Source organism: Tigriopus californicus, chromosome 5 (assembly GCF_007210705.1).
Source record: "Tigriopus californicus strain San Diego chromosome 5, Tcal_SD_v2.1, whole genome shotgun sequence".
NCBI lineage: Eukaryota > Metazoa > Arthropoda > Copepoda > Harpacticoida > Harpacticidae > Tigriopus > Tigriopus californicus.
In genome coordinates, this window is record NC_081444.1 from 2,963,452 (window position 1) to 2,989,961 (window position 26,510).

The 26,510-nt window shown below is 39.7% G+C and overlaps 3 protein-coding genes across 3 annotated transcripts in view; 1 reads left to right on the forward strand and 2 right to left on the reverse strand.

Annotated features, from left to right (window-relative positions):
- The window catches only part of LOC131880919 (uncharacterized), a 15,078-nt gene extending 9,133 nt beyond the window's left edge, over positions 1-5,945 (reverse strand). Inside the window, exon 1 of the mRNA XM_059227650.1 lies at positions 5,814-5,945. The gene's annotated coding sequence lies outside the window, so the exon portion shown is untranslated. The remainder of the gene's footprint in view (positions 1-5,813) is intronic.
- A 7,528-nt stretch (positions 5,946-13,473) lies between these two features.
- LOC131880242 (uncharacterized) lies at positions 13,474-14,961 on the reverse strand. Its single transcript, XM_059226819.1, has 5 exons — positions 14,667-14,961; positions 14,420-14,593; positions 14,109-14,354; positions 13,800-14,048; positions 13,474-13,732 (listed from the first exon to the last, which is right to left on the reverse strand). The coding sequence occupies exons 1-5, from the start codon at positions 14,893-14,895 to the stop codon at positions 13,611-13,613; spliced, it is 1,020 nt and encodes a 339-aa protein (XP_059082802.1). The 5' UTR covers positions 14,896-14,961; the 3' UTR covers positions 13,474-13,610.
- Positions 14,962-15,979: 1,018 nt separating this feature from the next.
- On the forward strand, positions 15,980-26,280 carry LOC131881104 (transient receptor potential cation channel subfamily M member 1-like). Its single transcript, XM_059227872.1, has 24 exons — positions 15,980-16,515; positions 16,822-17,054; positions 17,118-17,315; positions 17,383-17,537; positions 18,909-19,080; positions 19,169-19,445; positions 19,521-19,796; positions 19,863-20,032; positions 20,099-20,275; positions 20,342-20,472; positions 20,541-20,692; positions 20,782-20,979; positions 21,563-21,772; positions 21,915-22,044; positions 22,126-22,250; positions 22,327-22,548; positions 22,739-22,876; positions 22,999-23,109; positions 23,176-23,354; positions 23,704-23,895; positions 23,972-24,150; positions 25,014-25,146; positions 25,440-25,620; positions 25,693-26,280. The coding sequence occupies exons 1-24, from the start codon at positions 16,321-16,323 to the stop codon at positions 25,915-25,917; spliced, it is 4,359 nt and encodes a 1,452-aa protein (XP_059083855.1). The 5' UTR covers positions 15,980-16,320; the 3' UTR covers positions 25,918-26,280.
- Positions 26,281-26,510: the final 230 nt, after the last annotated feature.

Consider the following 26,510-nt stretch of genomic DNA (forward strand, 5'->3'; position numbering starts at 1 on the left):
GCTGTTAGGTAAGTTCGAACATATCTTCATATAACCGCATTTTTACTGACACGATTTTCTGCGTTATAATTTACCTGGTTATAAGAACCAACCCAAGATGCAGAATCCGCATATATTAACCTTTTTCGTGGATGTTGTATCATTGGACGTTTTTTTCTCAAATCTATGCTTCGTTCTGAAACAATCAAAGAAACTTTGAAATGTTGAATTTCATCCGAAGACTAAAAATTACTAATTCAAGCCAAACTATCACACACCAAAACACTACATATTTTTCCATCATATATCATAACGCAGTATGTTAGAGGTTCCATAAAGATGGCTTTAACTTTTTTGAGTAATCAGTTATTGAGCAGGGGTGTCCAAATGAAGAAAAAAAAATACAATTAAAAATTCAACAAAGAGGGCAAAAATGCAATAAATATGCGAAAAACTGCAGATATTTCCACTTCTTCTCACTCTTTTTAAAGAGGTAACAAAATAATGAACAGCAAAATGGCAAAAAAATGATACAGCTAAAATGAATAGCATGTCAAGAAGGATGCAAGACCTTTCTCTATAAGCACTCTCTCTACTGAATGATTATAGCAGGCTTATTCTTACCTAAAAGTAGCCAAGCAGCCAGACAAAAAAAAATCAAACTCGATTATTTGAGGCAAAATGATGAAAAATACTACAAACACAAAGTAATGGAAAAAGATTGGAAAAAGTATGGATTTTGTGGACAGTATGGGTCGTTACTGCGCCACATAATTCACCAGAATAAATCAGAGTAGGTAATAGTGACCATCAGGATCGATAAATTCTTCGTGATTAGAATGCACGCTATATCTTTAGAGTACGCAAAGTTAGGTGAATTCGATCCCAAATTAAAGATTAGGAGATGAATAACGGACTGAATTGAGAAATATATTTGTTTGTATGTATTATTCGGGATTCTTGTATATGTACAAGAGGGTTAGTCATGCCCAGGTTTCCATAAGCCTCTTGGCTTTTTTTCATGGGTACCTGACCCTATTTGAGGTCTGACTTTCATCTGATCTGTGCAAGTGTCCATACCGGGATTTTCCGCAAATCGCATTCTTTTACCAGAGCCTTTAGTATGGCGATAGTTCCTTTCAACTGATTTTGTATTTGTTTCAATAAAAATGTTTAGTTTTGTGAATTTTAGTACAGCATTGGTGGGATTGATGAATGATTTTAACCAAATATAAGCTTTAGAATCCATTTATTGTTGGATAAAGAGGCAACAGTATTGTTTCTGGTATCAAATGAGCGAAAGCTTTCAATATTTTTAAATGAGAAGAGTTTTGATGCATTCAATGTCCTATTTTTGTGGTTCCCTTAATTGTTTAAGTGCCGAGTAAATATTTCAACTTATGAATAAAAACTTGACATTGCACACAGAATAAAAATAGGGCATCTCCTAGAAATATAGTTCGAGAAAACGCCTGAAACAGTAAACGATGTCTGTCTAATTGGATTGGAAGACCCTCATCTCAACAACATTTTATCGAATCAGACATGCATTTGATAGGTTTTGTGAGTATTGATGTATTATTGCGCGTCGCGCTCTCTTAACATCCTTACCTAACATAATAAGTCATGGGCAAAGATTTTGCCGTGGTAAAACTTTTTCAACCTCTCCACTAGATCAAAATAGTGTCATTCAATGGGTTCTTCTGAGGGTGCTAAGGTGTCCTCCTTGTCCAAAGCAAATTCAATCTTCTGTGCGGAAATCGCTTCCGGTGGTAAGACATGAAAGCTTGCGAGCATCTCGTCGGCAAAGCACTGATGAACAATTGGCACCAGGATGAAAGTCAAGGAGCTTCTCGGCATTGTAGAATTTGTTGCAATCCGGACTTGATTGGCGGGACAATCCATCATTTACGTCCCCTTCTCACGAGTTAGACTGGATGCTCAAAATCGAGCCACACGTCTTTCCTTCGCCATTCTGAAATGTTCGTATAATGCATGTTTATCTATTCCATGTGTCGAACGCTTATACTTGTGTTCTCTACAAAACTAAAGTTCGTGTTTTTCAACATAAAATGTTCTTTGCATCAACGTTCATTCTAGCTTTGGGCCTTGGAACAACCTGCGCAGGCTGCGCCCCAGCTAAGCTCCCAAGGGCCTGGGAACCGAGAGTTTAGGTGCCGTTCAAATCCGATGTCTCGGTCAAAAATAATATTAATTTATCTGACCCGCCATGCTTTTTGGTCGACATTAAAATATTTTAGGACTAGAAACCGGATTTTGGACCACTATTACCTTTTTCGGTTGCCAGGGCTGGGTGCGCTGAGGCAGTGGTTCAAGCCTGCGGCAGCTCGTTTGCGAGGCCCAGAGCTAGAAGTGCAAAGGGGGGGCCAGACGTTTTGATAATGAAGCGCCTAAAAAAAGTTGAAACGCCATAATTTTCCGCCAAAATCTGAGCATATTTTGAATTTCCCGCCCAACTGGAACAAAAATCCGCCAATTTTAACAAAACTACCATTATGTGACATTTTCATAATGTAAATCGTTTGGGGTGAAAAAATGTGCCTCTGAATCAATAATGATGCATGCCATCCAAATGAATTTTTAAATGTTGTTTAAAAAGCGTCTGTCTCGAGAATTTTAACACTTTTTGCATTTTCCAATTAGGGAACATTACCTCATCTTTCCCCAATCAAACCTGATCTTGGATTTACTTTTCAAGTTATTAGTGCGAATCAAAACCTTCCCATTACATTCAAACCTAACCATAACTCAAAAAAGCACCTGATTTGTTCAGTAAACGTGTCTGGCAATATAAACAGTTTAATACATGCATACATTGTTAAGTTGCTAGTTTGTTTTGAGATCAAGTAGAACATCATTTTTTGCATGGCAGTGGTGAAACAAAATGACAATGATGTCACACACTGACCTCAACAATTTAAGAATTTGCTTGAATCCGCCAATTGTTTTTTGATAGGCTTGCAACCTTCGTAAGAGTCCAACTTTACTGTAGCGTGAGGGGTAATCCACAGACCAATATATGACATTTCTGAACTCTTGTTATTTCTATTGATATCATCAAGTGCACTCATCAATAAGCAAGTCTCTTAGAAATGTGAAGGCAAGAAGTTTGAAATAAAGTCCCATGAGTATTATAATCCAGGGTCCATTACAATCTGTCTGGTTCTATAAGAGTGCACGGTGTTTAAAAAGCCCTATCAAGTTCCAGAGAAATTCCGAACACAAATTTGATTTTTCTACCTCAAAAAGTCATAGGAACATTTTCAACTTTATTGCTTTATGAATTCTAGTCCACATAAAAACCTTAATACTAAAACATTATAAAATTAAAATTTTCAAAAACCTACTCCATGTAAATTAGGAGCACACTTAGTTAGCTCTTGAATATAATTACGATATCATCTATTACACCGCTACTTAGTTATATCGGATTTTGTGGTCCAAATTTCATCGCTTTTGGGCCATAATGCTCTGTTATATGTTAATTCAATTTCCAAATCATTAATATGATTTCACTATCGCAAAAATGAAATATTTTTTTCCATTTCTTGAATAATTTCAAATTAACTTAAAATCTTGTACAACCATACTAAAACCCTAAAAAAGGCATGATTTAAAATAAAATATACATGTGTTTTAAAAGCATCCAAGGTACATTTAGTTGAGTGGTCACTGAAAATTTCACAAATATCAATAAAGCCTTAAAGAAGCTATTTTCAATCAGTTTCAACTTCAAGAAACGACAAAATCTATAACGTTGTTTGTTGTATGTATTGTCTTCAGAATTCAAGTGAATGCATAACTAAGTGTACACATGATGATTGTAAAACACATGTGTTAAGTGACATTATATAGCATTTTTAGCTATTGTGAGACTATGCAAGAAAAGGAAAAATAATCTTTTGTATTTGTGATATTGAAAATCGATATCAATTCTTTGGGAAATTGAATTAACATATAACCGGGGCATTTTGGGGCTAAAAACAATGAAATTTGGACCACAAAATCCGATGTAACTAAGTAGCGGTGAAATAGACGATATCATAATCTATATTCAAGAGCTAAATAAATGTGCTTCTAATTTATATGGAGTAGGTTTTTAAACATTTTAGTTTTCATAATGTTTTTAGGTATGTAAGTTTTCTATCAGGGCTAGAATTTCATAAAGCAATACATTATTTTAAAATCAAAATTGTTCCCTATGATTTTCTGAGGGAGAAAATTGCCAATATGTGCTTGGGAATTTCCTTCAAAACTTTAAAGGGTATTTTTACCACTGTGAGTGGGTGTTATTAAAAAAAGTGAGGTCCAATCAAATGTTACTGGAGAAAAGTGTCTCAAAAACACTTAAAACCTTCAGTGTGTGTTCTTTTCTTTGCCCAAAAAAACGTTGATTTTGGGTTCAATTTGTGAAATAACCTAGATGCATTGAAAATTTTGCAACCTTGGGCCTTGTGAAAATTTATACTTTGGTTTCATATGCTTTATTTCAGGTGCAAAGACTAAATTGATTGGCAAGAGCAAGTCTTAGGTCTCCAAAAACATACAAAATCTGTTTTCAAGGGTCCAGTCCACCAAATTGTGCCATTTGTAAGGCAGGCGGATTGTATCTTTTCGGAACTCCAAATTCCACCAAATCCCTTTGTTTTTGAGGCCCATTCCGCCAACCCGCCATAAAATATTTTCTGCGCCACGGACTTCGGAGAAACGCCACATCTAGCACCGCTGAGTGTCACAGTGATTCTTGCGTTAACGTTTAAAGTATTTTGGTTGGTGTAGGTTGTCATTCGTCTTTTCTTTTCAATGAATAGAGAGAAAAGCTGGGTCGACTCAAGTCCTGACCAGCGGTGGCAAATATCGACTTCAAAGGAATTTTTGCTATTTTCTGCCATGACATGGCAGAAAAAGGTACAAAATAGCAGACAGTCGCAAAATATGGTAACAAATTGTGGAAGGTGGTCCAGAATGGCAACGGATTAGGAAGAGTCTTTGTCAAAGAGTTGTTTTTTCCAGCTCTATGTTATGTTGTGGGGTACTCCATCCCATTAAGTACTTTCTCAAAGGTATTTGCTCAAAGTCACTAGCTTTCAAACAATTCTATGACTGATAATTGCTGAAAAAAATGACTCTTTAAGTTGATGATTCTAATTATGAGATTAAAACTCAAGTCATTGGAATTGATTTGGTGATTCAATGACTTCCTTGGACTTGTGCAACGATTTGAATACCATCATTACGGTAGGGATTGGTATATAAATGGAAAAAAATGAGCTAGAAATTTGTTTTCCCTGAATTGTATATGTTTGTGTAATAAATGGAATCTTGGCTGGCCCAAGTAATCTATTTTTCTGATATTTATATTACAGAAATTTTGTCCAGTTATGGAGAGGTGATGTATTCAAGTTAATGTTGGTTCAGTTAATGTAGATTCGATTAAACGGTCTCGTTAAATAATGAATTCGACATTTTGGCATCATGGTACTATTCAAACCTAGTTCTCAGAATGCACACATTAATACAGGAACAATTTTACATTGCACTTACGGTAGAAGGGCCAATTTTTTATTGTTTTTTTTAATCAGGTCCCATTTCTTCGTCCATTTAGACCAAAAAGACATGACTCTAACGCTACAAACTGACAGAATTCAACCTAGCAACAAGCGAATGCCCCTTGACAAATAGCAACATACATATTACGTATTTGTCTTTTGATGGTATTGCCAACAGTAACAGTTTTAATAACACTTTTTTTCGCTTTCTGCCACGAAATACTACACATAACTCTACCACAAATTTAAAAAAAAATATCTTACCTGGACTAAGTTCCAGACAAGTTGCTCGACGTGGATTTCACCGCCAATGATTTCTACAAAAACAGCATCACGAAAATGTGCGTCAGCTATGCCGGAGCATGGAATGGCCTTTTTCTGGCACGTACTATTCACCTGATGACCATACTTAAGTAAAAGCACCACTGTCACAGTTTTAACCGTAGCCGCTTCCTCAATCAATCAAAATGAAATTCAACAAATATAGAAAAACACTTGTACTTTGTGTGTCAAAATGACGAGAAAAACGATACCGTGGAAAAGTAACTTCTTTTTCTGCTGTTTGTTGGTACTCTTTAAGTATAACTGCTCAAATAGTTGTACTGGCCCGCACAATTGAGTTTCACCGGAGAGAGAGCAACAATCCTGGCCAGCATGGAGAATATGGCGTGATCGAATGAGTCCTGTTGTACTATGCCCTGAGGGGCCTTGTGATTGGCGCATAAGGAGGCATGCATGGCAAAGCATGGAATTGTACTTCACTAATAACACTTTGTCATCGCAAAGTACATGTAAAGCTTCTTGATATATTCTATCAACAAATATTTTTATGCTCGCTTTTTGGCACATTTTTCTACCTTCTAGGAATTAGGCACTCAATGCTTCTATTGCTTTTTTTAAAGTTAAGCTTTTGATGACTTTTCTTGCTATTTCCCCCAAGGTGTATGTAAGAGGCTTTACCATGTACCGTACAAGGGTTTCTCAAAGTCATTGTTTACTAAGCTACCTGAAAAAAGTCAGTGTGATGTTCAAAATACAGTAAAAATCGGATATAAGAGCAGAAATTCAAGGCCCCAAAGCTGCCCTTATATCCGATTTTTACTGTATCACCTTATTGTGGTACTGGCAAAAGTGCTGATTCAAAACTAAACATGATTTATTGATATGATGTTGAATGATTGCACCCACACATTTTGTCAGAAATCCACAGGCCATTCTTTGGGTTTCAATCGTACTTTCAAGGGGTTTTAAGAGCTTTCTTGATGTAAAAAATATTATAAAGGATTAAGGAAGCATTCTGACTCTCAGTTGATAATGCCAAGCAAAACATTCATGCCTTTGAGGATAACATCAATACAATTGCAGGTAATCATCTCAATCTGTGGAATATACATAGGAACGTTTTGACCCTTTGAAATGCATTTATCAGACTGTTTATTTAGCGCTAAATCGGAATATTGGCGATCACGCACCTTTGTCCAGCTTCCAGCCAAATGCCAACAAAGACGGAAGCCGACAAAAGATCTGTTCAATCTCTGCAATAACCAAGACTTTCATCACTTACCTTTACCTAACTGTGTCTGTACTGTCTGCTCTCACCCTCTTCACTTGTTCTCAAGGGCACTGAACAATTCTAGACATATTTACTGTGATGTTACTCTCAAGCCAACTATTCATTTGATTGTTTTTACTAGTGCTCTCTACTTGTTTTTTATCACTTTGACATTTTTCTTTTTATACCTTTAAAAGTGTTTGTATGATGCGTATGCACCATCTTTCATACATGTTTTGACACCATGACATGACCAAGAGTCGAAATAAAGATATTATTATCATCATTTAATGATAATAGCTTTTTGGCTTCCGAATGGATTTCTTCAGGCATATTTTCTTTGGCACTTGCCATCTTCAACGATTTGTCCTATTTTGCCATTTTTCGCAGAGTTATGCTTTTTTACTACTTTGAAATAGATCTTGGAACATTCCAAGTTCAAAAGCAAGGAAACGTCTAAATTTCAGGAGGAGGACTACTAAGAACAAAACTATCTAGTAATAACTAAGTGTTGAGGCAAGTCTGGAAAAAGTTGGACTCGTGCGAATTCTTAGATTTTTTTAACTTCCGGACTCGAGTCCGGCAAAAGATTGGAGTCCTACAAAGGACGCAAGTCTTTTAGTGGACTAAAGGCGAAAAAAAGTTCAGAAAAGGAAGAAATTGATTGGAAGTCTCACAAGCTGATGCCAGAACTGCCTTTGGATCTTGAAATTGAATAAACCGCTCAGAATAGCACCATGTGGAGCATCAAGTTAAGGTTTATCTAGTTTTAGTTTTGAAAAATACTTTCGCCATCCACCCTCTAATTATTATTGCATATTCGTCCCCCGAACCCTTGGATTCATGGTATGCTTCTTAACTGTACAATTGCACTTTGAACCTTCTATCACTTCATGTTCGTCAACACCGACAATGTTCTCCTGGGGTCTTAGTTACTTAAGATAATAATATTTGGTCAGGATTTGATGTGTTTGGTGATGAACCGACATCTGGCTCTTTCGAGTTTGGACATTGTAACAACTGCAATATCGGACCTGTTCCCTGTTTTTGATCCTCGCCTTTTCTTACGAAAACAGTATATCTTTCTGCGGGTGGAACACTGCAATAGCCCCAAAACCATTACTCCTACTAGACACATTGTTAATTTAACGGGACCAAAACATGCGATTNTTTATCACTTTGACATTTTTCTTTTTATACCTTTAAAAGTGTTTGTATGATGCGTATGCACCATCTTTCATACATGTTTTGACACCATGACATGACCAAGAGTCGAAATAAAGATATTATTATCATCATTTAATGATAATAGCTTTTTGGCTTCCGAATGGATTTCTTCAGGCATATTTTCTTTGGCACTTGCCATCTTCAACGATTTGTCCTATTTTGCCATTTTTCGCAGAGTTATGCTTTTTTACTACTTTGAAATAGATCTTGGAACATTCCAAGTTCAAAAGCAAGGAAACGTCTAAATTTCAGGAGGAGGACTACTAAGAACAAAACTATCTAGTAATAACTAAGTGTTGAGGCAAGTCTGGAAAAAGTTGGACTCGTGCGAATTCTTAGATTTTTTTAACTTCCGGACTTGAGTCCGGCAAAAGATTGGAGTCCTACAAAGGACGCAAGTCTTTTAGTGGACTAAAGGCGAAAAAAAGTTCAGAAAAGGAAGAAATTGATTGGAAGTCTCACAAGCTGATGCCAGAACTGCCTTTGGATCTTGAAATTGAATAAACCGCTCAGAATAGCACCATGTGGAGCATCAAGTTAAGGTTTATCTAGTTTTAGTTTTGAAAAATACTTTCGCCATCCACCCTCTAATTATTATTGCATATTCGTCCCCCGAACCCTTGGATTCATGGTATGCTTCTTAACTGTACAATTGCACTTTGAACCTTCTATCACTTCATGTTCGTCAACACCGACAATGTTCTCCTGGGGTCTTAGTTACTTAAGATAATAATATTTGGTCAGGATTTGATGTGTTTGGTGATGAACCGACATCTGGCTCTTTCGAGTTTGGACATTGTAACAACTGCAATATCGGACCTGTTCCCTGTTTTTGATCCTCGCCTTTTCTTACGAAAACAGTATATCTTTCTGCGGGTGGAACACTGCAATAGCCCCAAAACCATTACTCCTACTAGACACATTGTTAATTTAACGGGACCAAAACATGCGATTAGGTATCTTTTGGTACGTTAAGAATGTCATGGATTCCCAAGTTGTCCATCCTTTACTGAATTCTTATTTTTGGTGAAGTACTGCCCCCGAGACAACATTCTTTATGATAACCAACTGTCGATTTTGTGACCTTCTGAACCGAACCACGCCTTTGAATGCAAACGTGACGAAGCAATAATTTGTTTGAGTGTACTTTGTAAACAATATATTGTTTACTGCTGAAGATAATACTAACGCAAATCGTAAGCATATTTGGATTGCTATCATTTGTATTAAGTTGCTTTAATTGATTTGCAATACAAATGAGCAAAATGCAGATGCAATGTAACTTGAGCAGACTAGCAATACTCTTTGATCAAGAAACAACATTTTCTTAACTCAAATGTAAATGTATTCATTTTGACCCTATATTTCAACAGAGTTATGGAATAATGTTGTACCTCGAATTGTACCTCGTTTTACAGTGACAGATTTGGTAAAGAATTGATAAAGTTTTCTGAAATTAGATAGCTTTTTAAGTCAGCACCTTTCTTCTTTTTTTAAATGACGCTTAACTCGTAATTTGACAACCCTTGGCAGCAAGACAACGCTTAAGATGCATGTCGGGAATCGGACCAATATTCGATTTATATTCTTGGACGATAAACGAGGTGATGAGGCCTCTAAGCCAAAAAGAAAAACGTAAAAATCGATCAACAAGGGCTGTTAAACCCTTGAAACCGAAGCTTTGTACCATTTTCTATAAAACATGGAAATGTAATTATGGCACAATATCATATCAATTACTCTGAGCTAAAGCATGTCTTAGGAATTCCTGAGGAGAGGAAATTCATTTCGATTCGACTGAACAGTTTCGCCATTTACGGGCAGAAAGAAACCAAATATCTTTCTTGCGATGATATTTTGAAAGAAAGATTTGAAAGACACCGTCATAAAAGGTCAAGGCAAAGGCTAAATAGTCAGGCCCATCAGAAAGTTGCAATGCAAAGCCAAAAGTAATTGGCTGGGACAAAGGAAGAGAAAAGTGAAAACTTAAATGAAGTTTGAATGTTTTCACCGTTGATACATATCTTTTTTTTTAAACAAAATTTGTTGGGAATTGATACTGCAGCAGGTTTTGAGTTAGACTTGAACAAGTTTTGACCCAAACCCGGATGGTCCCAAAGGGAGGAGGCGTGGTGTAGTGATTAGCGAAGTTTCTCAAGAATGAGAGAGGTCCCCGGTTCGATTCTCCTCCCCGACCTTTCTCAAGGAAACTTTTAGACGTTAACGACACCCACAGACGGAGGACTACTCTGATACCGACCATCCAATGTATTGCGTTATGAATTTATCAAACTCGAGAGTTAATAAATAACGGATTCATTGTGCCTTTATTTTGGATTCGACCTTACCTGTTTGAAATGTAATGGCCATTTGCCAAGAATATCTGTAACTTTCATTTATTAGGCATCATAATACATAGGGAGTGAATCGATTTATTCTCGACAATTAACATCTCTGATCAGTCTTCGTAAACAAATATACGTACATAACGACAAAATATGTAAGCGTGTATTAAAATATGTCAAAGTTATTTTGAGTGGACTTGTTCCAAGTAGCATGGGAATAGAGAATTATCTTATCGTTTGTACCAACAGCAATGCGGGGAGCATCCACGCAGAACACGGGATGAACAGAGGAGGAGGAGGAGGAGGAGGAGGAGAGACACAAACATCACGGCAAGGCACATTCACATGGAAATTAGTAACTCTTTGAACTTGGCACAGCTGCTGAGGTGGGGGAGTGCCCAGGGTGGTCAGTTCTTTCCGCGGTTTTGAGAAGCGGCCCGAATCAGGGCCTGTATGTCAGGATCATGGAACAGCTCAATCTTTCGCGCATTCAAGAGCTCGTCCAAAAGCGAGTTCTTCACCGTTATGTCTCCCACTTGAAACGTGTCGTCCTTAGGGACTTCCGCCGAAGAGGCCTGGACGGAGTAGGCGCCTTCACTGGCTTCACCGTTTTCACCCGTAGGTTCAGCCATCTCCACAATGGGTGGCGTACTGTGTTGCACTTTGGCGCCTCGACCCCTACCCCGACCTCTCCCTCGTCCTCCCGTGCCCCTTTCCGACGAACTAGCTCCACGCCCTCGTCCGCGGGCCCGTCTACTGGGCGGAGGATTGGGCGGAGGGCGCATCATTTCGGCCGATGGGCTGGTCCCTTCGAAGCGGGGCGGCGTGGGAGGCGGTCCCATGAGTCTGGGCGACGACAGACTCAGATCAAAAGCGTCATCGCCATTGGAGGTACTATGGCTACGGGTTAAACTAGTCAAGCTACTCAGGTCCAAGTCCGTCTCGACCGGGTTCTCGACCAACGACGCGTTGCTGCGAGGGGTCGAAGGAGGTGTGGTGGAGAGAAAGATCACCCCACCTCCCTCGCTGTTTATGATCTGTTGTTGCTGTTGTTGCTGCTGCTGCTGTTGTTGTTGCTGTAATTGTTGCTCCTGTTGTACGGATTGTAATGTGACTAGTGTTTCGGCCGCATCCAAGATGCGATAATTATCAAAGTCATCCTCGTGCCCAAAATGGTCCGAGTGGGACATGATGGTCAGCACCATCCACCCGGATTCCGGGAACAATTGCCGACCCCCAAGATACCACGTCTACCCTTTACCGATGGCCCAGACCCGTACAAACAATGACCAAAATACCATGTTGGAAAACCAATCGTCCCATGTCAAGAGGGAATCCAGGGAAATTCATGGGAACAACCGTCGAACTCGAGCATGGACTATCGAAGCCCAGGAGGATTGGATCCACCACAACTCTTGAACACACACACGACAGATCCCACAATCTGGCTGCAAATGGAGAGCTTAGGAAACTGTCAGGCGAGCTCGCTTTGGAGATGCGCTAGCAGGTAAGCTTGGATGGATGATTTCAGAAATTGAGAGTGATGGAATGTTGTATTTTAGGGAAGCTGATAAAACATGATCTTATTTCTGACAACAATGTGTGGTCATGAGTGTGATGTACACTATTGAAGGGGTTTTTGTCATGAACAGATTTTGTTGTTTGATCTATCTCTAAAAATTACTTGGCTTTATTTACATTGGCAACAAGGGTAGGCGAGAGGTTGTTAGTGACCGGAAGTTGAACAATCCGCGGGTATTTACTGGAATTTCAGCCGAAGATGCTCAGCAACCAGGGCATTAGAAACGACATTACAAGCAACGAAATCACGGTAATTCGTTCTTTTTCTCGAAAAAGGAACTGTGATTGCATTACATTTTAAAATTGTCTAATTGCAACGACCCAAAATCTACAAGAATTACTCTTTACTCGTTCCTTTTTCAGCTTCCACAATGACCTTTAATTTTTCGTTTATCTCGTGACAGCTGAAGAACCTTAAAGCTCAACAGAAATTGCCATTTTTTGGTAATTCCATGTGGCATATTTTGATCGAAGAAAGTCAGGGTTGAAAATTGTGTTTGCTTGTAACCGCTCTGAAGGTGTTATTGGTTTAGAATCTTGTTGCATTTCTACTTTAGTGTTTACATCTTCTCAATCTTGGACTCAATCACGGAAAATGTCTCTTTGGCTTGAATATGATGCTTCAAATTTCCAAAGCCTCCTTACATCACTTCACTCAAGGAATGGACTTCTTACAGAGAAGCTTTACAATGTCCAATACTGTTTTCCATCATTAATTTTGGAACATTGTTTCAAACCTTTAACTATCATTATCCCATCCAGGGTCCAAATCTTGACTCCTCAAAGTATTGTGATGCAATACATTTTGAACAATTATGCAAAGATGAAATGCCAAGGCTCATCACTGAAGTGTTGATAAGAAATCTTCAAATGTTACGCATTAGGGCTGCTTGAGTCAAAAAACTCCATTTCTTTTGAGAAGAATGGTCTGGATGGGGTAAACCATAAAACATTGGTCATCTAAAATTTTAGTATAAGTAATTGTAACGAGTAACGCATTTTTTACATTTTTTTCGAGTAATAATTTTGTAACGAATTACTATTTTTGACTAATGTAATTGTAACTGTAATTCGTTCCTTTGATTGAGGAACGACTAATGCCCTGCCAGCAACAAAACAAAAATGGCCACCCAGTTGCAAATTGATTTTCTTTTGGACATCGGAAGCACAAGTAAAATGGCATCTGGCGTTGAGTTTGTAATAATGGAACACCACGAAACACCGCTCAGCTGTATATTTCATGAAAGCAATGGCTCAAAGACAACGGCAAATCGAATATTAAATTTGATGTTAGAAAAATAAGAGTCGGTGACATTAACTTTAGATTGATGGAAAAAGGAGCATCTCCTGCCATCATTAGTTTTCACAACTCCCAACGGGACAATCATCTTCCATGCCCTTCATCTCAATCCTCGTGTCCACTGGGATATTAGCCGAGTCCTCGAGATTTTGAAGCAAATTACATTCGCCCATGATTCCTGGAAGTCAAATATGAAACGTTTGGAAATGCAAGAAATTGATAATAAGTACAAAGTCTCAAAGAACCTTTGGCAAATGACACCACAGACCCTCCAAGAAAACGGCGATAGACCTCATCTGGATCTCCACCCTCGTGGAAAGCGCAATATTTGAGTTCGTCCACGAGGTCCACCAGACCAGGTTCCAAAAGGTCAGCGTGGCCATATCCTGTGGCGTTCACCATCCAAGTGGGCCCAATCATGCCATCATAGAATCGCCTGTTGGATAATTCTTCCGGGGCACAAGGGGCAGTTAGACCCTTGGGTGGAGCAATACCTAAGTCACGAAATAGCTTAGAAGGTGAATAAGGCCAAGATATTTTTTGGCTAACCTTACCAGGAACGCTGTCCAAACCAGCGGGAATAACCAGGGTGGGAATGTTGAATGAAACTTGGCTGGGTGGTTCAATGCAGAACTTTTTAATGATCCCCAGCTCATCGACACCATCGACAGGGGACATCATGATGAAACCTTGAACGTTCCCGCAAGTGGCCTTCAAGTATTCACACATAACATGGTTTCCAGCCGAATGTCCCATGACGAATTCGGTAGCAAAGTCAATCTTGAGCTCGGCGTCAAATCCTATGGAAAAAATCGGTTTAAAAAGTGTCTATCCCTGATAACGTTGTTGGGTGGCGCTAGCATACCCATGTTAATCAGATTGATCAGCAGGTTCGATTCTACCCAGTTATGGAGATCAATCAACCATTGGGCTTCGTACTCGGTTCCAGGCCAGTTTAACTTGGCTGGGCACACAACGACATAACCATGGCTGGCAATATGCTCCAATAAAACTTTGTATGCAGTCGCAGGCACATTTCCTTGAAGTATAATTTCCCCTCAATTATTTCACTAATCAATTGAGAAAAGGCTTAACGGTTTTTTGTCGCTTACCAGCCAGAGAAGACGAGAAATAAATGATTGGAAAATTGCCTGCAGCTAAGGGGCCATAAACATAGATATTATGGTCGATGGCCAAGATGTCGTCCTTGTCAAAGACGACCGTTTGAGTTTCGTATGGACCAGGCAGGAATTGGTCGGCCAAATCGTCTTGACATGATCCGGGTTGGATCCAAGCCAGAGCCACGACAACCAGAATGAATAAAAGTGAACGGAATGCCATGGCTGATCTTGTTGCAGGATAAGTCTTGCACACAAGGAGGTAATGGCTAGCTTTTCCTTGGGTGAAAAATGAGTTGGCGACGGGGCGAGATATCCTATCTCTCCTGAGTAGATTTGCTTTTCATAACCGGCAACAATGTAAATAAACAAGAGTGGTCTAACATCATTTTGATCTTAAAAGATCTGCTCAAACTTGAACTTAAGCTGACTAAACGGCGTTGCAAAATCTGAGCTTCTCGTTGACTTTCTAATATTTGTAACGACCAAAACCGTGTTAGATACCGGATACTTGCCCACGTTCAATGAACAGTTGTCATACTCATCCTAAACAATTACAACTTTACATATGTGCATTGCAATGTCCATAATCTAAAAAACTACGTAACATGGCTCTGGATTTAGTTGGAAGCAAAGTTCGCCACGTTTAAACGTGTCTTCCTGATTGACTTTTGAATACCTGGTAGTGTGAGCTCGAGATATTCTGTGATGTCCATTGTTTACTAAAGAGGCTTTTGATACGCTCAATTATGTATGATTAAAAACTTCTTTAACCAATGAAGTCCTCTCTTGAGGAATGCCATATACGAGTACATTCCATTCTTATATGAGGTTTGATCTTTGTTCAATTTCAATGTGATGAAAGAAATCAAAGACCTCTTCAAACCGGGAGAAGAGCATTTCCAACTCCAAAGGTGTATAAAAAGAAACGAGAGTTGACAATTTGAGATTAAAAGATCTTGAATATAGGGTTGATCAGGAATTTTGGTCAAGCATTTTTCCAAGTCTGACATAAAGGATATCAACATTGTTTTTAAGAGTAAAATCAGAACTCTCTTCGGAAACGAGCACTAACATTTTACTCGTCAATACGTAGAGAACAAAGCGTTCAAGCAAATCAAAAAATCGCGGCCAAAATATGGTCACTTTTTTCAGAGCTACCAGGAAAAATCAGATAGCTCTTTTTCGTTTTATTTGGATATTCATGTCATACGAGTACTTTGCATACCCCATAACATGTTTTCGAATGGAGCACATTGTCCATCGCTCGTGTTGTCTTCAAATTGGCTTGGAAAAAACTCAAGCTCATTTTGTACGCGTGTACGGTGTGTGTACGTCAGCTCTTTTCATGTGTACGAGGGTGCATATTCGTTCATACTGCGATCCTTTCTGACCCTGGGTTCACAACGAATTCCTGTAATCCCCAAGGAGACGGCGTACTGCTTTTGGGGGGACTCTTAATGTCTAGAGCTTTCTAATTATAACGGAGAGCAACAATTCTCTTATTTTTACTACTATTGACCAGGTTCAACTGGATCATCACGATATTTGCCGGCTTTCTCCCACGTTTTTAGTGAATACAGTTCAGACAATATGGTTGATCTTGGTTACTTGACTTGATCTTGTTTTTCTTTTCGCTTTTTACATCATGGCTGAAGTGAGGAAACGAGGACCTTATGGTGCTTCAGCGGATCAATTTCGAACCTCTAAAATTAGCGTTCGGAGCAATGCGGATAGCTACTTGGGATCTATTTATGCCTCGACTATTTTATCCATGGAGAATGATGATGAACTTGCCCAAGAAAAGGCTCAAATCCTCAATGACCAACAATGGGTTCTTCAGGTATTGTTGCAATCCCCATGTCGAGTAAACATCCATATTATTGCAGTAGAGTTCAAAAGACTATGTGCATTGATCCGTTGGATTTTGTCATATTTTCATCTCGTGTTTTGATTCAGAGGAAGAAGGATATACTGAGAAGAAAACCAAGTCTTTTTTAAGTGAAAATGCTGTCAATAGTGTTCAACAAGCAACGAATCAAAATGATTCTGTGATCAAAATTGAAGCAAGCATTGACGTCATTGGATTTTAATCAACGTAGACGAATTAATTGTCCTTCACGTGACATTTTCCGGACATTTCTTGTAGAGAAAGAAGATTGGCCTTAGTCGAAGGACAAAGCGATCGCTCACCAAGGTCAACAACTTCAAAGACCGGAAGAAGACGGTACTGGAATTCATCAGTACCAACTTCACTAGACGAGAGTGTTGCAATTTTATTTCTGATGAATCCCGGAAAACTCGACCTATGGCCGCTTCCCCAGGACCCAAAAGTAATGGTCCATGCTTTTGTGGAGCCCCCATTGATGAACATTTACCCAGGTTGGATCACGATAACATTTTACGTAGTCACTTGGTTAATAACATCCCATTGTCTGAATGCAGGGCGGTCCATCTCAAAGCATCTTGGAAACAAAATCCTTTTGAAACCATCAAGGAAGAAGAAGAGACCGATTCCACCACTGACAGTGTTGTTCCAATCCTAAAAGTGGAGGAAACTTATCGTCCTTCTTTACCCGGAAGTACGGAAAGCCCCCGAGATCTCTTGAAAGTCAAGAAAGCCCAGCCTTTTGTTGTGTTCAGGTAGTCTAAATTTTCGGAGAGCTTTTGAAGACCAAATCCAGCATTCTTTGCTGTAAAAATATTTTAGCTCTCCGGAAGTGAGTAACTCCCAAGATGTTCCATCTCTGCGAGATTACAATTCCAGACCTCAAAGTGCTATATCCAGAGCGACGGAAATTGCCAAGGAATCGGGACAAATGACCTCAGTGGAAACAACGTCCAGCCTCAGAATGGAAAAAGGTGGTTAGTTATAACAGATTTCGAAAAACCTGTTTATTTTCCTCAATGTTAATTTCTTTTATAACGTCTACCGAACAAGTCCAAGCAATCGTCAGAAAAAGAGTTTTCTCCATTATTTGAAATTGTATCACAATGACCTAAAATGATGATATTGGATGTAGTGAACAGGTAGAAACATCCGTTGACGACGCTCAAATTAAAAGTTTGCTGCGTTTTGCTTATTGTATGATGATGCATAAGATCGCTAGATTAGTCATTGCAGTTTGTACTGCTTTAGGCCTACCAGGTACATCATACTATGCTTTAGCTTTTGCTTTGATCAGTAGTCATATCATCTTTAAACGTTTTCCAACCATGTTATTGCGACTTATCTGTCTAAGATTCCATACTGACGGCAAATCGCACGAAAGCTATGAAACAAATCAGGAAATGAAGGTGCTTCCCAAAAACAGTAACATCAATCAACATTTTTTTGACATTACAATCATTGCTGCCCTTGGTTTGTTACGATTCCACACAAACGCTCAATGCCAATCTGCTTAATAACAATTTGAACTGGAACAGCATTTTAAATATCAAACAGTTTTGAGGTTCATACATCAAGTTCCGTATAGCTTATGATCAATCAAAGAAATGAGTTTTCATGGTTCCAACGTCATTGTATAAAAAACCTAAAAGCAATCGCACCATTTTCGATTAGAATTTGTATGTAAATAAGCCTTGTGAAAAAAAAACTGATTAAGCTTGGCTATCTTTCGGTTTTGACAGACTTGATTTCGCTTGCTTGTTGACTTACGTAGCTTTTTAATCTAGAACCCATCACATCTCCAGAATCCAAGATATTTTTTTTGCCATGTCTGGGAAATGCTTTTGAGGGGAAAACTCAACAGTACAAGCATATTTATACACGGATAAGTTTCAAATTATCGTTTTGTTTGAACTACCTTCCTTTGACATTTTCCGTGGAAGGAAAGGTCACAGCTATTATGTCCTGTTGAACCAGGCTTCTATAGGGTGAGAGTACAATCATTAAACCATAATTGACATTTAAACCGTAAAATATTTGGCCTCGTGTCAATCTGACGTTTGTTAGTGTCTTTCCAATTCCGATCCAAGACCAAATATCATGAATAAGTGCTTTTCCAATTCACTTCACAGTGATTAAGTCTGGGGACCACATACCTCAGCTACATCGTGCACAGAAGCAGTGAAGTATTGTTTTTTCCTCACTTTACTCTTTCGATGTGGTTTGATGTTGTTTTGAGCCGAGAGAAACACTTTAAATTGAAACTGACTTGAGCTTGAAGCAACAACTTGAACTTTGAGACTCGATTATTTTTTGTCAATAATGCACCTACCTGCCTCTCCGAATAGATCCTAACTCTCAAAGAAGAGCTGTACCCATTGTGGCTGAAGCAACACCCACCCATAGCTACAAAGAAACCGGAGAATGGAATGAGTCCTTGGCCATCCAGGATTTTCCTACCAACGCCTACGGTCAAATAGAGTTTATCAATGAGGATGAAGGATCCTTAAAACCATCCAAGTGAGGTTTTTCAGCCTCATCCAAGCACCTTAAAGTACAACTAAAATCCAATATCCATTTACTTTCTCTCTTTGTCACTGTTGTGCAGATACATTCGACTCTCGGATAAAACCCCTATGCATGTTGTCAAGGAGCTTCTGACGGATTATTGGGGGATTTACGAGCCACATCGGCCTCATTTGGCACTCAGCCTGATTGGAGGGGCCAAAAATTTCCGAATGGAAGGGAGGAAGAAGGAGACCTTTAAAAAAGGTCTCATCAGTGCGGCCAAGTCGACCAATGCCCTGATCTTGACCGGTGGAACCAACACTGGAACCATGAAACTTGTGGGCGATGCCATTAGGGAAGGTCAGTTCATGGTACAGGTAAGAAGCATCAGATCCCATGACTTCATTTGAACTTGGCCCTGCATCCCTGGATCCACTTTCGCTGGCTTTCAGAATGGTGACAAATTGTCCCGAGGACTGAAATTGATGGGCTTGTGCTCATTTGGATACATCAAGGACCGCGATCTCCTCATCAATGACAACCCAAATGAGTTCAACTACGTACGGTACAATTCGAACCAAGAGATCAAAAAGGGCGACAATGTTCCACTCAATGGCGATCACACCCACTTTATCATGGTGGACGATGGGTCTCGTTATCGCTTCTTCTCCGGTTACACCAACTTCATCACCAAATTCGAGACCATGATTCGGGATCCCGAACCTCAAGTAAAAACCAATGCACGACGACGACGACTGCCATCCAAAGTCTGATTTTCGACATCTTCCATCTAGGGTCTTGGCATACCAATAGTGACTTTACTTCTTGAGGGTGGTAAGGATGCAATTCGAATCGTGAAGGATCGATTGAAGGAAGGGATCGCTTGTGTAGTGATTGAAGGCTCCGGAAGAGCAGCGGATATCATCAGCTACGCTTATCGAAACGCAGTGAAGAACCCGAAAACGTAAGGGGGAATTTGTTTTCGGAGCGTCAAGTTCGTTGAGTGATCGGTCCATTTTGCACTTGATAGCAATACCTACACAATGAAAGAGGGACACATTGCTCATTTGATGAAGATGTTGGAAACTGCGTATGGAACGTATATCAAGCCTAAAGCGGCTCGAGACGAGCAGATGAAGGACATCATGAACTGGACCATCGAGTGCATTAGCCACTCTGACATTATCACTATTTTCGACATTCGTCGGTGAGTTTTCGAGGACCTGGTGACATTAGAGTATTTACTGTGCATACCCTCGTCTTGTTTTTGAAGGGAGACTCAGTTGGATACAAAAATACTGTCAGCTCTCCTGAAGAGTGACAACATGAGCCTTCATCAACAACTTTTCTTCGCCATGATTTGGGATAGAATCGATTTGGCCGAGGAGAAGATCCTTGTCAAAGGTAGTACAAGTATAAAGTTCATGGTGAGTCAGTTATTCCAATCAAGACCCACTCTCATCATTCTTCAGATACTCTGAATACCATGGACAGTCTTCACGAGATCATGCTTCAGGCTTTGGTCTTGGAGCGCACCAATTTTATCGAGCTCCTCGTTATGAACGGCTTTGTGATGCGTACTTTTCTCACAGTGGAGAGGCTTAGGAGATTATACAATGAATCGGTAAGATAACTTGATCTGATTGCTGTGATTGTTGCTTGGGAACACGCAGGAACATACAGTCACGAAAAAGATTCATCTCTGTATTATAGACCCTCAGATGGAGAGAGCTTCATTTCCAAATGAAGAATCTGGTTGGGATTCCTTGCAACGAGATATATTTGAGAAATATTCACAAACTACTCGTGACCCTTCTCAAGGATCACGATCACAGTTTGTATCAACTGGACCGACCTCCCAAGAATGAGAAGAAACATCGCCGTGTGGATGTTTCTACCAAGACATTTGAGGTTTGCTACAAACGATGCATTTACAGTTTTATATTCGTTGTATTCGTCCACTATACAACGTTTTTGGCTGAAATTTGATTCTGTTAACTCGATTCTGAAAACTGAAGAAGATTGGTCCAAACGGTTGCCTTTTATGACTCAAAGAAATGGTGGATCAATGCCAAATCATGATTCTGCCAAAAGCAGAGGGATATATCTACTTTATAATGATACTGAGGGAGGGACAAATATTTTGCATGGGAGCTTTTAAGCTTGAATACAGCCTGACTTTTTTCTCACAAAGTGCATTTTTATCGGTGTTTATTTCACACATGTTTCTGACCCAAAGGGGTTGCATAAAATTCAATTGCTTGGCTATCCGCTTATGCACCCTTGGGATCAGACTGGTAATACATTTTGAAATTTTCTATAAATAGCCACTAATTTCTCGATAGTGTAAATGAATTATTGCCAATGACCTGGCACCATACAATCCATTTCCCAAATTCGATTTGATTCTATAACAGATTCGCGGAATAGCTTTGAGATGTGCATAAAGCATGCTAACATAAGTTGTGTTTGACCTTTCTTGGTCGAATTCCAGGAACCTTACGTGGAGCTATTCCTTTGGGCCATCTTCACGAACAAGCAGAGTTTGATTGACTTCTGTTGGAAGCGATGTGGCCAACCCATGTTGATGGCCATTGTGGCGGGTGCCATCTATTCAAAGATGGGGAACTTCTACCGACGCTATAATAAGGATATCAAGATCTTGACAGACCGAAAGGCTCAATTTCAAAAGCGAGCCAACATGGTAAAGATGTCTTGGCCAGATTCAGCTCATCTCCATGTTCGAGTGAATTGTATCGAATGTACCTTGCGACCTCGTCTATTATAGTAGACGAATACAGTAGAGTCATGCTGAGTCACTCAATTTCGTTTGTTCCCGATTCCAGCTGATGGAAATTGCGTACGAAGCGGATCCAAATAAAGGCTATTCTCTCCTAGAGAAGCGAAATAAGCGATGGGGAGGTCGGAATTTCATGCAGTTGGGTTATATTGGACATCTAAGGACATTCATTGCTAGTAAGCTTACTGACATAGTGCGGATAATGTGGATGGGTTTAGAGCTCTTTTCCACGACATTACATCCTCTTGTGATTGCAGATCCAACCTGCCAAAGTGTGGTCAATTCGAATTGGATCAGAGGTTTCCTGAAACTTCCTTGGTTTTCGTGTCTGATTTGTCTCATCTTGCCCTTTTTGACCTGGACACCCATCGTAACATTCATGGTGGGTGATCTCTAACGCACTAACCTTCCTAATCTTTTCCAAAAATCTGGGGTCATGGTTCAAAATGCAATTTTAGGGAGGCTTGGGTGATGATGGAGGCAAATTGACCTGGTTCCAAAAGCTCTACGTGTTCTATCGCGCTCCTGTGGTCAAATACACCGGAACTTGCATAAGTTTTCTGGCTCTAATCACTCTCTATTCGTACGTGGCTCTCTACGGGTATCGAAATGACTTCCAGATGGCCGAACTGATTCTGTACACTTGGGTTGCAATCCTCATTGTTGATGAATGCAGAGAGGTTCGTGAGGGTTCGTAATCCTTATTCGTACTCTTGCTGCGATATAAACTTGCGTTGAGCAGAGGGTCGATGCACAAACAGATGCATTGATATTTAGGGTGTCTCCTCCTCACTTTACTGAAATTCAAGGATGAATCTTCTGCGCATGCAGGATATGAATACATTGAAATCCACCTTGAATCGTCCCCAGGTTGTCATGGAGCCGTCAAAGAAATTGAGTGGAAAACTGAGTGATCACATGGACTCGGTCTGGAACAAGTTCGATTTTATCATCTATTCTATCATGGTTATAAACATCGTGCTCAAACTGTTTCCTGCCACTTTCGAGGTGAGCTTTCCCTGCTTAATGCTTCCTCATCGTCACTCAATCCTGTGGCAGTTTTTCATTATTCAAATGAAGAGCATCGCCTGCTTGACGTCAAGCGATATTCAACAAAGTTCTTCTTTTAGGTTAGCCGTGTTATTTTTGCGGTCAATTGTTCCTTTTTCTATATCAGAGTGTTCCGTATTTATCACGCCAGTCGAAGTTTAGGGCCCAAGCTTGTGATATTCCACCGCATGGTAAAGGAAATAATAATACCATCCCAGATTAAGTTACAAATTCAAACTTCACTTTCGGCTTCCTAGATACCTGAAATTATTACCTTCATGTTCTTGCTGATTGTCTTTATTCTGGCTTACGGAGTGGCAAATCAGGCCATCATTGATCCATATCGACAATTCCAGTGGAACAGTTTCTGGAAGCTTTTATTCCAAATCGTATTTCTGCCCTATTGGCAGATGTACGGGGAACTCTCTTTAGATTCGTGAGTGGTGTCTTAAACGAAAGACCTTTAATTTTAAACTCAACTTTGGTTCTTTGAAGCAAAAGAAGAGCCAAAACATGTTTTTAAAGCGCCTAAGAACGACCATGTTTGTTCTTGATAAATTGGAACAAAAACCTTTTGGAAAATAACTAATCGACTGGCAGAGATGTCGATCATAATCTTCCACTGTAAACGTTAAAATGTGTCTCACACTGCCAACAATACTTTTCATATTATGACCTTTATTCAAACTTGTCCATTGAAGCTACCAAATTTCACTATTCTGATCGACGGCATTAACAGTAAAGTATCGCAAACAAAAATAAGCTCTCGTCATACTTGCTTACAGGATTGAGGTTCGCCAAACCCCACCTTGCCCTGTAAATGGATCATTTTACGAGCCCACCAATGATTTTCCGCATTGCTACCCAGCGGAGATTGAGCATATTTCCGACTACAACTATGTGACCCCCGCATTTCTGGCCATCTATCTCCTCATCGGTAATGTCATGTTACTCAATCTGCTCATAGCCATTTTCACGTAAGTCAAAAACAATCCAACTTGACAAAGATTCCACCACGCTGCATTCAATGTCAATACATATTATGTTGTGTAGAGCTGTGTTTGAAGAAGTACATGAGAATTCTAATGACGTGTGGAAGTGGGAAATGTATCGATTAGTCGAGGAATATGACAAGAAGCCTGGCCTGGCTCCGCCACTTGTTCTCTTCGAGGATATTTGGAAGCTACTCAAGGGCATTTGGAAACAAACATGTCGGAAGAGAAAAGAGAACTGTGAGTAGTGTGTGGTGGGGTGGGGTACTACTATGAACAGTACATACATCCATCCACCTTCCGCTCCTTAGCGACAGCTGTCACATTCTATCCAATGATCCATTGACGTAAGCTCTTGGTCTCACTAACGTTCAAGGACGCCTAACCCACCTTGGAACATGGACAGAATTGAAAGCTCTCGTCATCTGCATTATATGTTCTTTATTATCGTTCGAGTCTCTTTCAAGTACCTTTGGGACTTGGCTAATACCAATTAGCTTGTCGTTATGCCAGATGTGTTCCAGTGTTTGGGCTAGAATCCTGTTTGGTGTTCTACAACTCAGTTGGCATTGAGACGATGAAAGATGCGAATAGACCAATTTGATCCCGAAATGCTCCAAACACACAGTTTTTTCTCTAGTCAGAACTCTAAAACTAGTTATGGGAGAAGATTTAGATATAAACTGGTACCCAATGATGTAGTCACAAATCAAAACTGAAATTTTAGGCTTAGACTAAATATGATATCGAGGGGTCTTTCTTTTCCTGAGCAAAAATGTGGCTAGTTACTTGAAGATGATTGTTATATCAAAAGGATGGAAATTGGAAATGAAATGAAAGTAACCTTCCATTAGATGTGAAGTTGAAACTCCATTTTTTCATTCTTGCCATAAACAAAGTTCATTTTTTTGTTATTGATTGAAGAGGTTGAAAGTACATCCAAGGATTCAACAATGAACAAAGTTGCTGAGCCGTTTGGTCGAGAACACCGTTCCCATTGAACGGAACCACCAATAGATCCGCTTACCCATTATAACAAATGCTTTCCACTTGACCTTGGAATTGCATAACCTTTCAATTGTTCACTCTCTTTCCATGTTTAGTGGATTCATACATGCAAGAAGCCTTGGAAACTCTTCGACTTTTCGAACGAGACTGCATGAGCGCCTTTCAAGGTCGAATGTCGAGGAACTCGGCAGAGAGTTTAGACCAACGCATTAAGGCCTTAGAAATGAAGTAAGTAGTACTAAAAATGGGAATGGAATTGTCAATTTTGGTTCAGGAGAGTTGGTAACCACTTTTTTTATGAAGTTTTATGTATATTACGTGGACTGATGCTTTCAAGTGATTGAATTGTGACTCTTCTACGCAGAACACTCTCTCAAAAGTATCGACATCACCCACCAAAGGGGAAACCATTCATTCAAATTCACATGAAGACTTAATCTCCTACAAATGTTTCTAACCTCACTCTTCTTGATGGGAAATGATGCCAATGCGTTTTTTTTCTTCACTTTTCCACTCCTCAGAACGAATCAGCTATTGGAACTCTTTGAAGAAGCCCCTGATGACCAAGCCAATTGGGGTGAGGTCATTGACATGGACAAGAAACTCTATGAGACAGACAGCTCATCTGACAGCGACGACGATCTGGATGGAGATCATTCTAAGAACAGAAAGCAACATCGACCAAAGCGGAAATCTCTCCGGGTGAGCTTGGAAAGTCCTTGATCAACAAACTGATTTGGTTATTGTTGAAATGAATTTTGTCTCTCGTTCAAGATGAATGTGGTGGAGTCTGATCCAAAGAGTGCACGAATCCAAACGGCTCGCTCCTCAAGAATTTCACGTCGGCTTCAAGTGGATATTGCTAATGTCAAAGAACAGCTAGAGGCAATGCAGGAGAATCGAAAAGCTGAAATTGAACAAATGCATCGAGTCCAGACGGCGCAAAATGAACGACTCGAAATCATGATTGCCGAATTGTTAAATGTTAACAATAAATGATTTAAATTTAGATTCCATTCTTTACCAGAGGCAAGGGGAATGTTGAAAACCCTGATATGAGTATAAGCCTCAGATGACATGGTTTACTGCCAACAAAAAACAACACATCGTTTTCGGGTTGTCAATTTGTGTCATTCATCTTGCTTGATCTTGTCAGAGCTCGGAAAAGTAATTTATTGTTAACGTTAAAAAAAGGCAAATTAAATAACTGTATTGCGACTCTTGGTCATGTCAGATTGTAAAATGTATAAAACTGTATGTATAAATATCATATACAATTAAGCCACATATTCCCGGTCCATGACAGTTCAGGAAGCAGGCCAACACCGGTTGATTCCCTCCTCTCCTCCGCTTGATGTTGATCCTCTGTTGCCGCGGATGCTGATTCCTCGCGATACCGAGCTCTTCAATCTGACCTACAACAGAGAGATTAGTATGGCCATTAAGGGGGGAAAGGGAAAGGATAATTGGGAAAAGGAAGAGGGTTGGAGGGCTAAAAGCTCCTTGAAGTCTTGAAAAAGACGTGGGCCGGGTAATATGGGAAGAGGAAGAATTGGAAGGGGAGGTGCACTGAAGGGGGCATATAAAAAATC

Excerpts from the sequence above, each read along its gene's own strand:
- LOC131880242 (XM_059226819.1), bottom strand. The coding sequence starts at position 14,895 with ATGGCATTCCGTTCACTTTTATTCATTCTGGTTGTCGTGGCTCTGGCT. Across the intron at positions 14,594-14,666 it reads TTTCTCGTCTTCTCTGGCTG|GAAATGTGCCTGCGACTGCA; the intron begins GTAAGCGACAAA and ends TTATACTTCAAG. Across the intron at positions 14,049-14,108 it reads TGGTTTGGACAGCGTTCCTG|GTATTGCTCCACCCAAGGGT; the intron begins GTAAGGTTAGCC and ends TTCGTGACTTAG.
- LOC131881104 (XM_059227872.1), top strand. The coding sequence starts at position 16,321 with ATGGCTGAAGTGAGGAAACGAGGACCTTATGGTGCTTCAGCGGATCAA. Across the intron at positions 17,316-17,382 it reads CAGCCTTTTGTTGTGTTCAG|CTCTCCGGAAGTGAGTAACT; the intron begins GTAGTCTAAATT and ends AAAATATTTTAG. Across the intron at positions 25,147-25,439 it reads ATTAAGGCCTTAGAAATGAA|AACGAATCAGCTATTGGAAC; the intron begins GTAAGTAGTACT and ends TCCACTCCTCAG.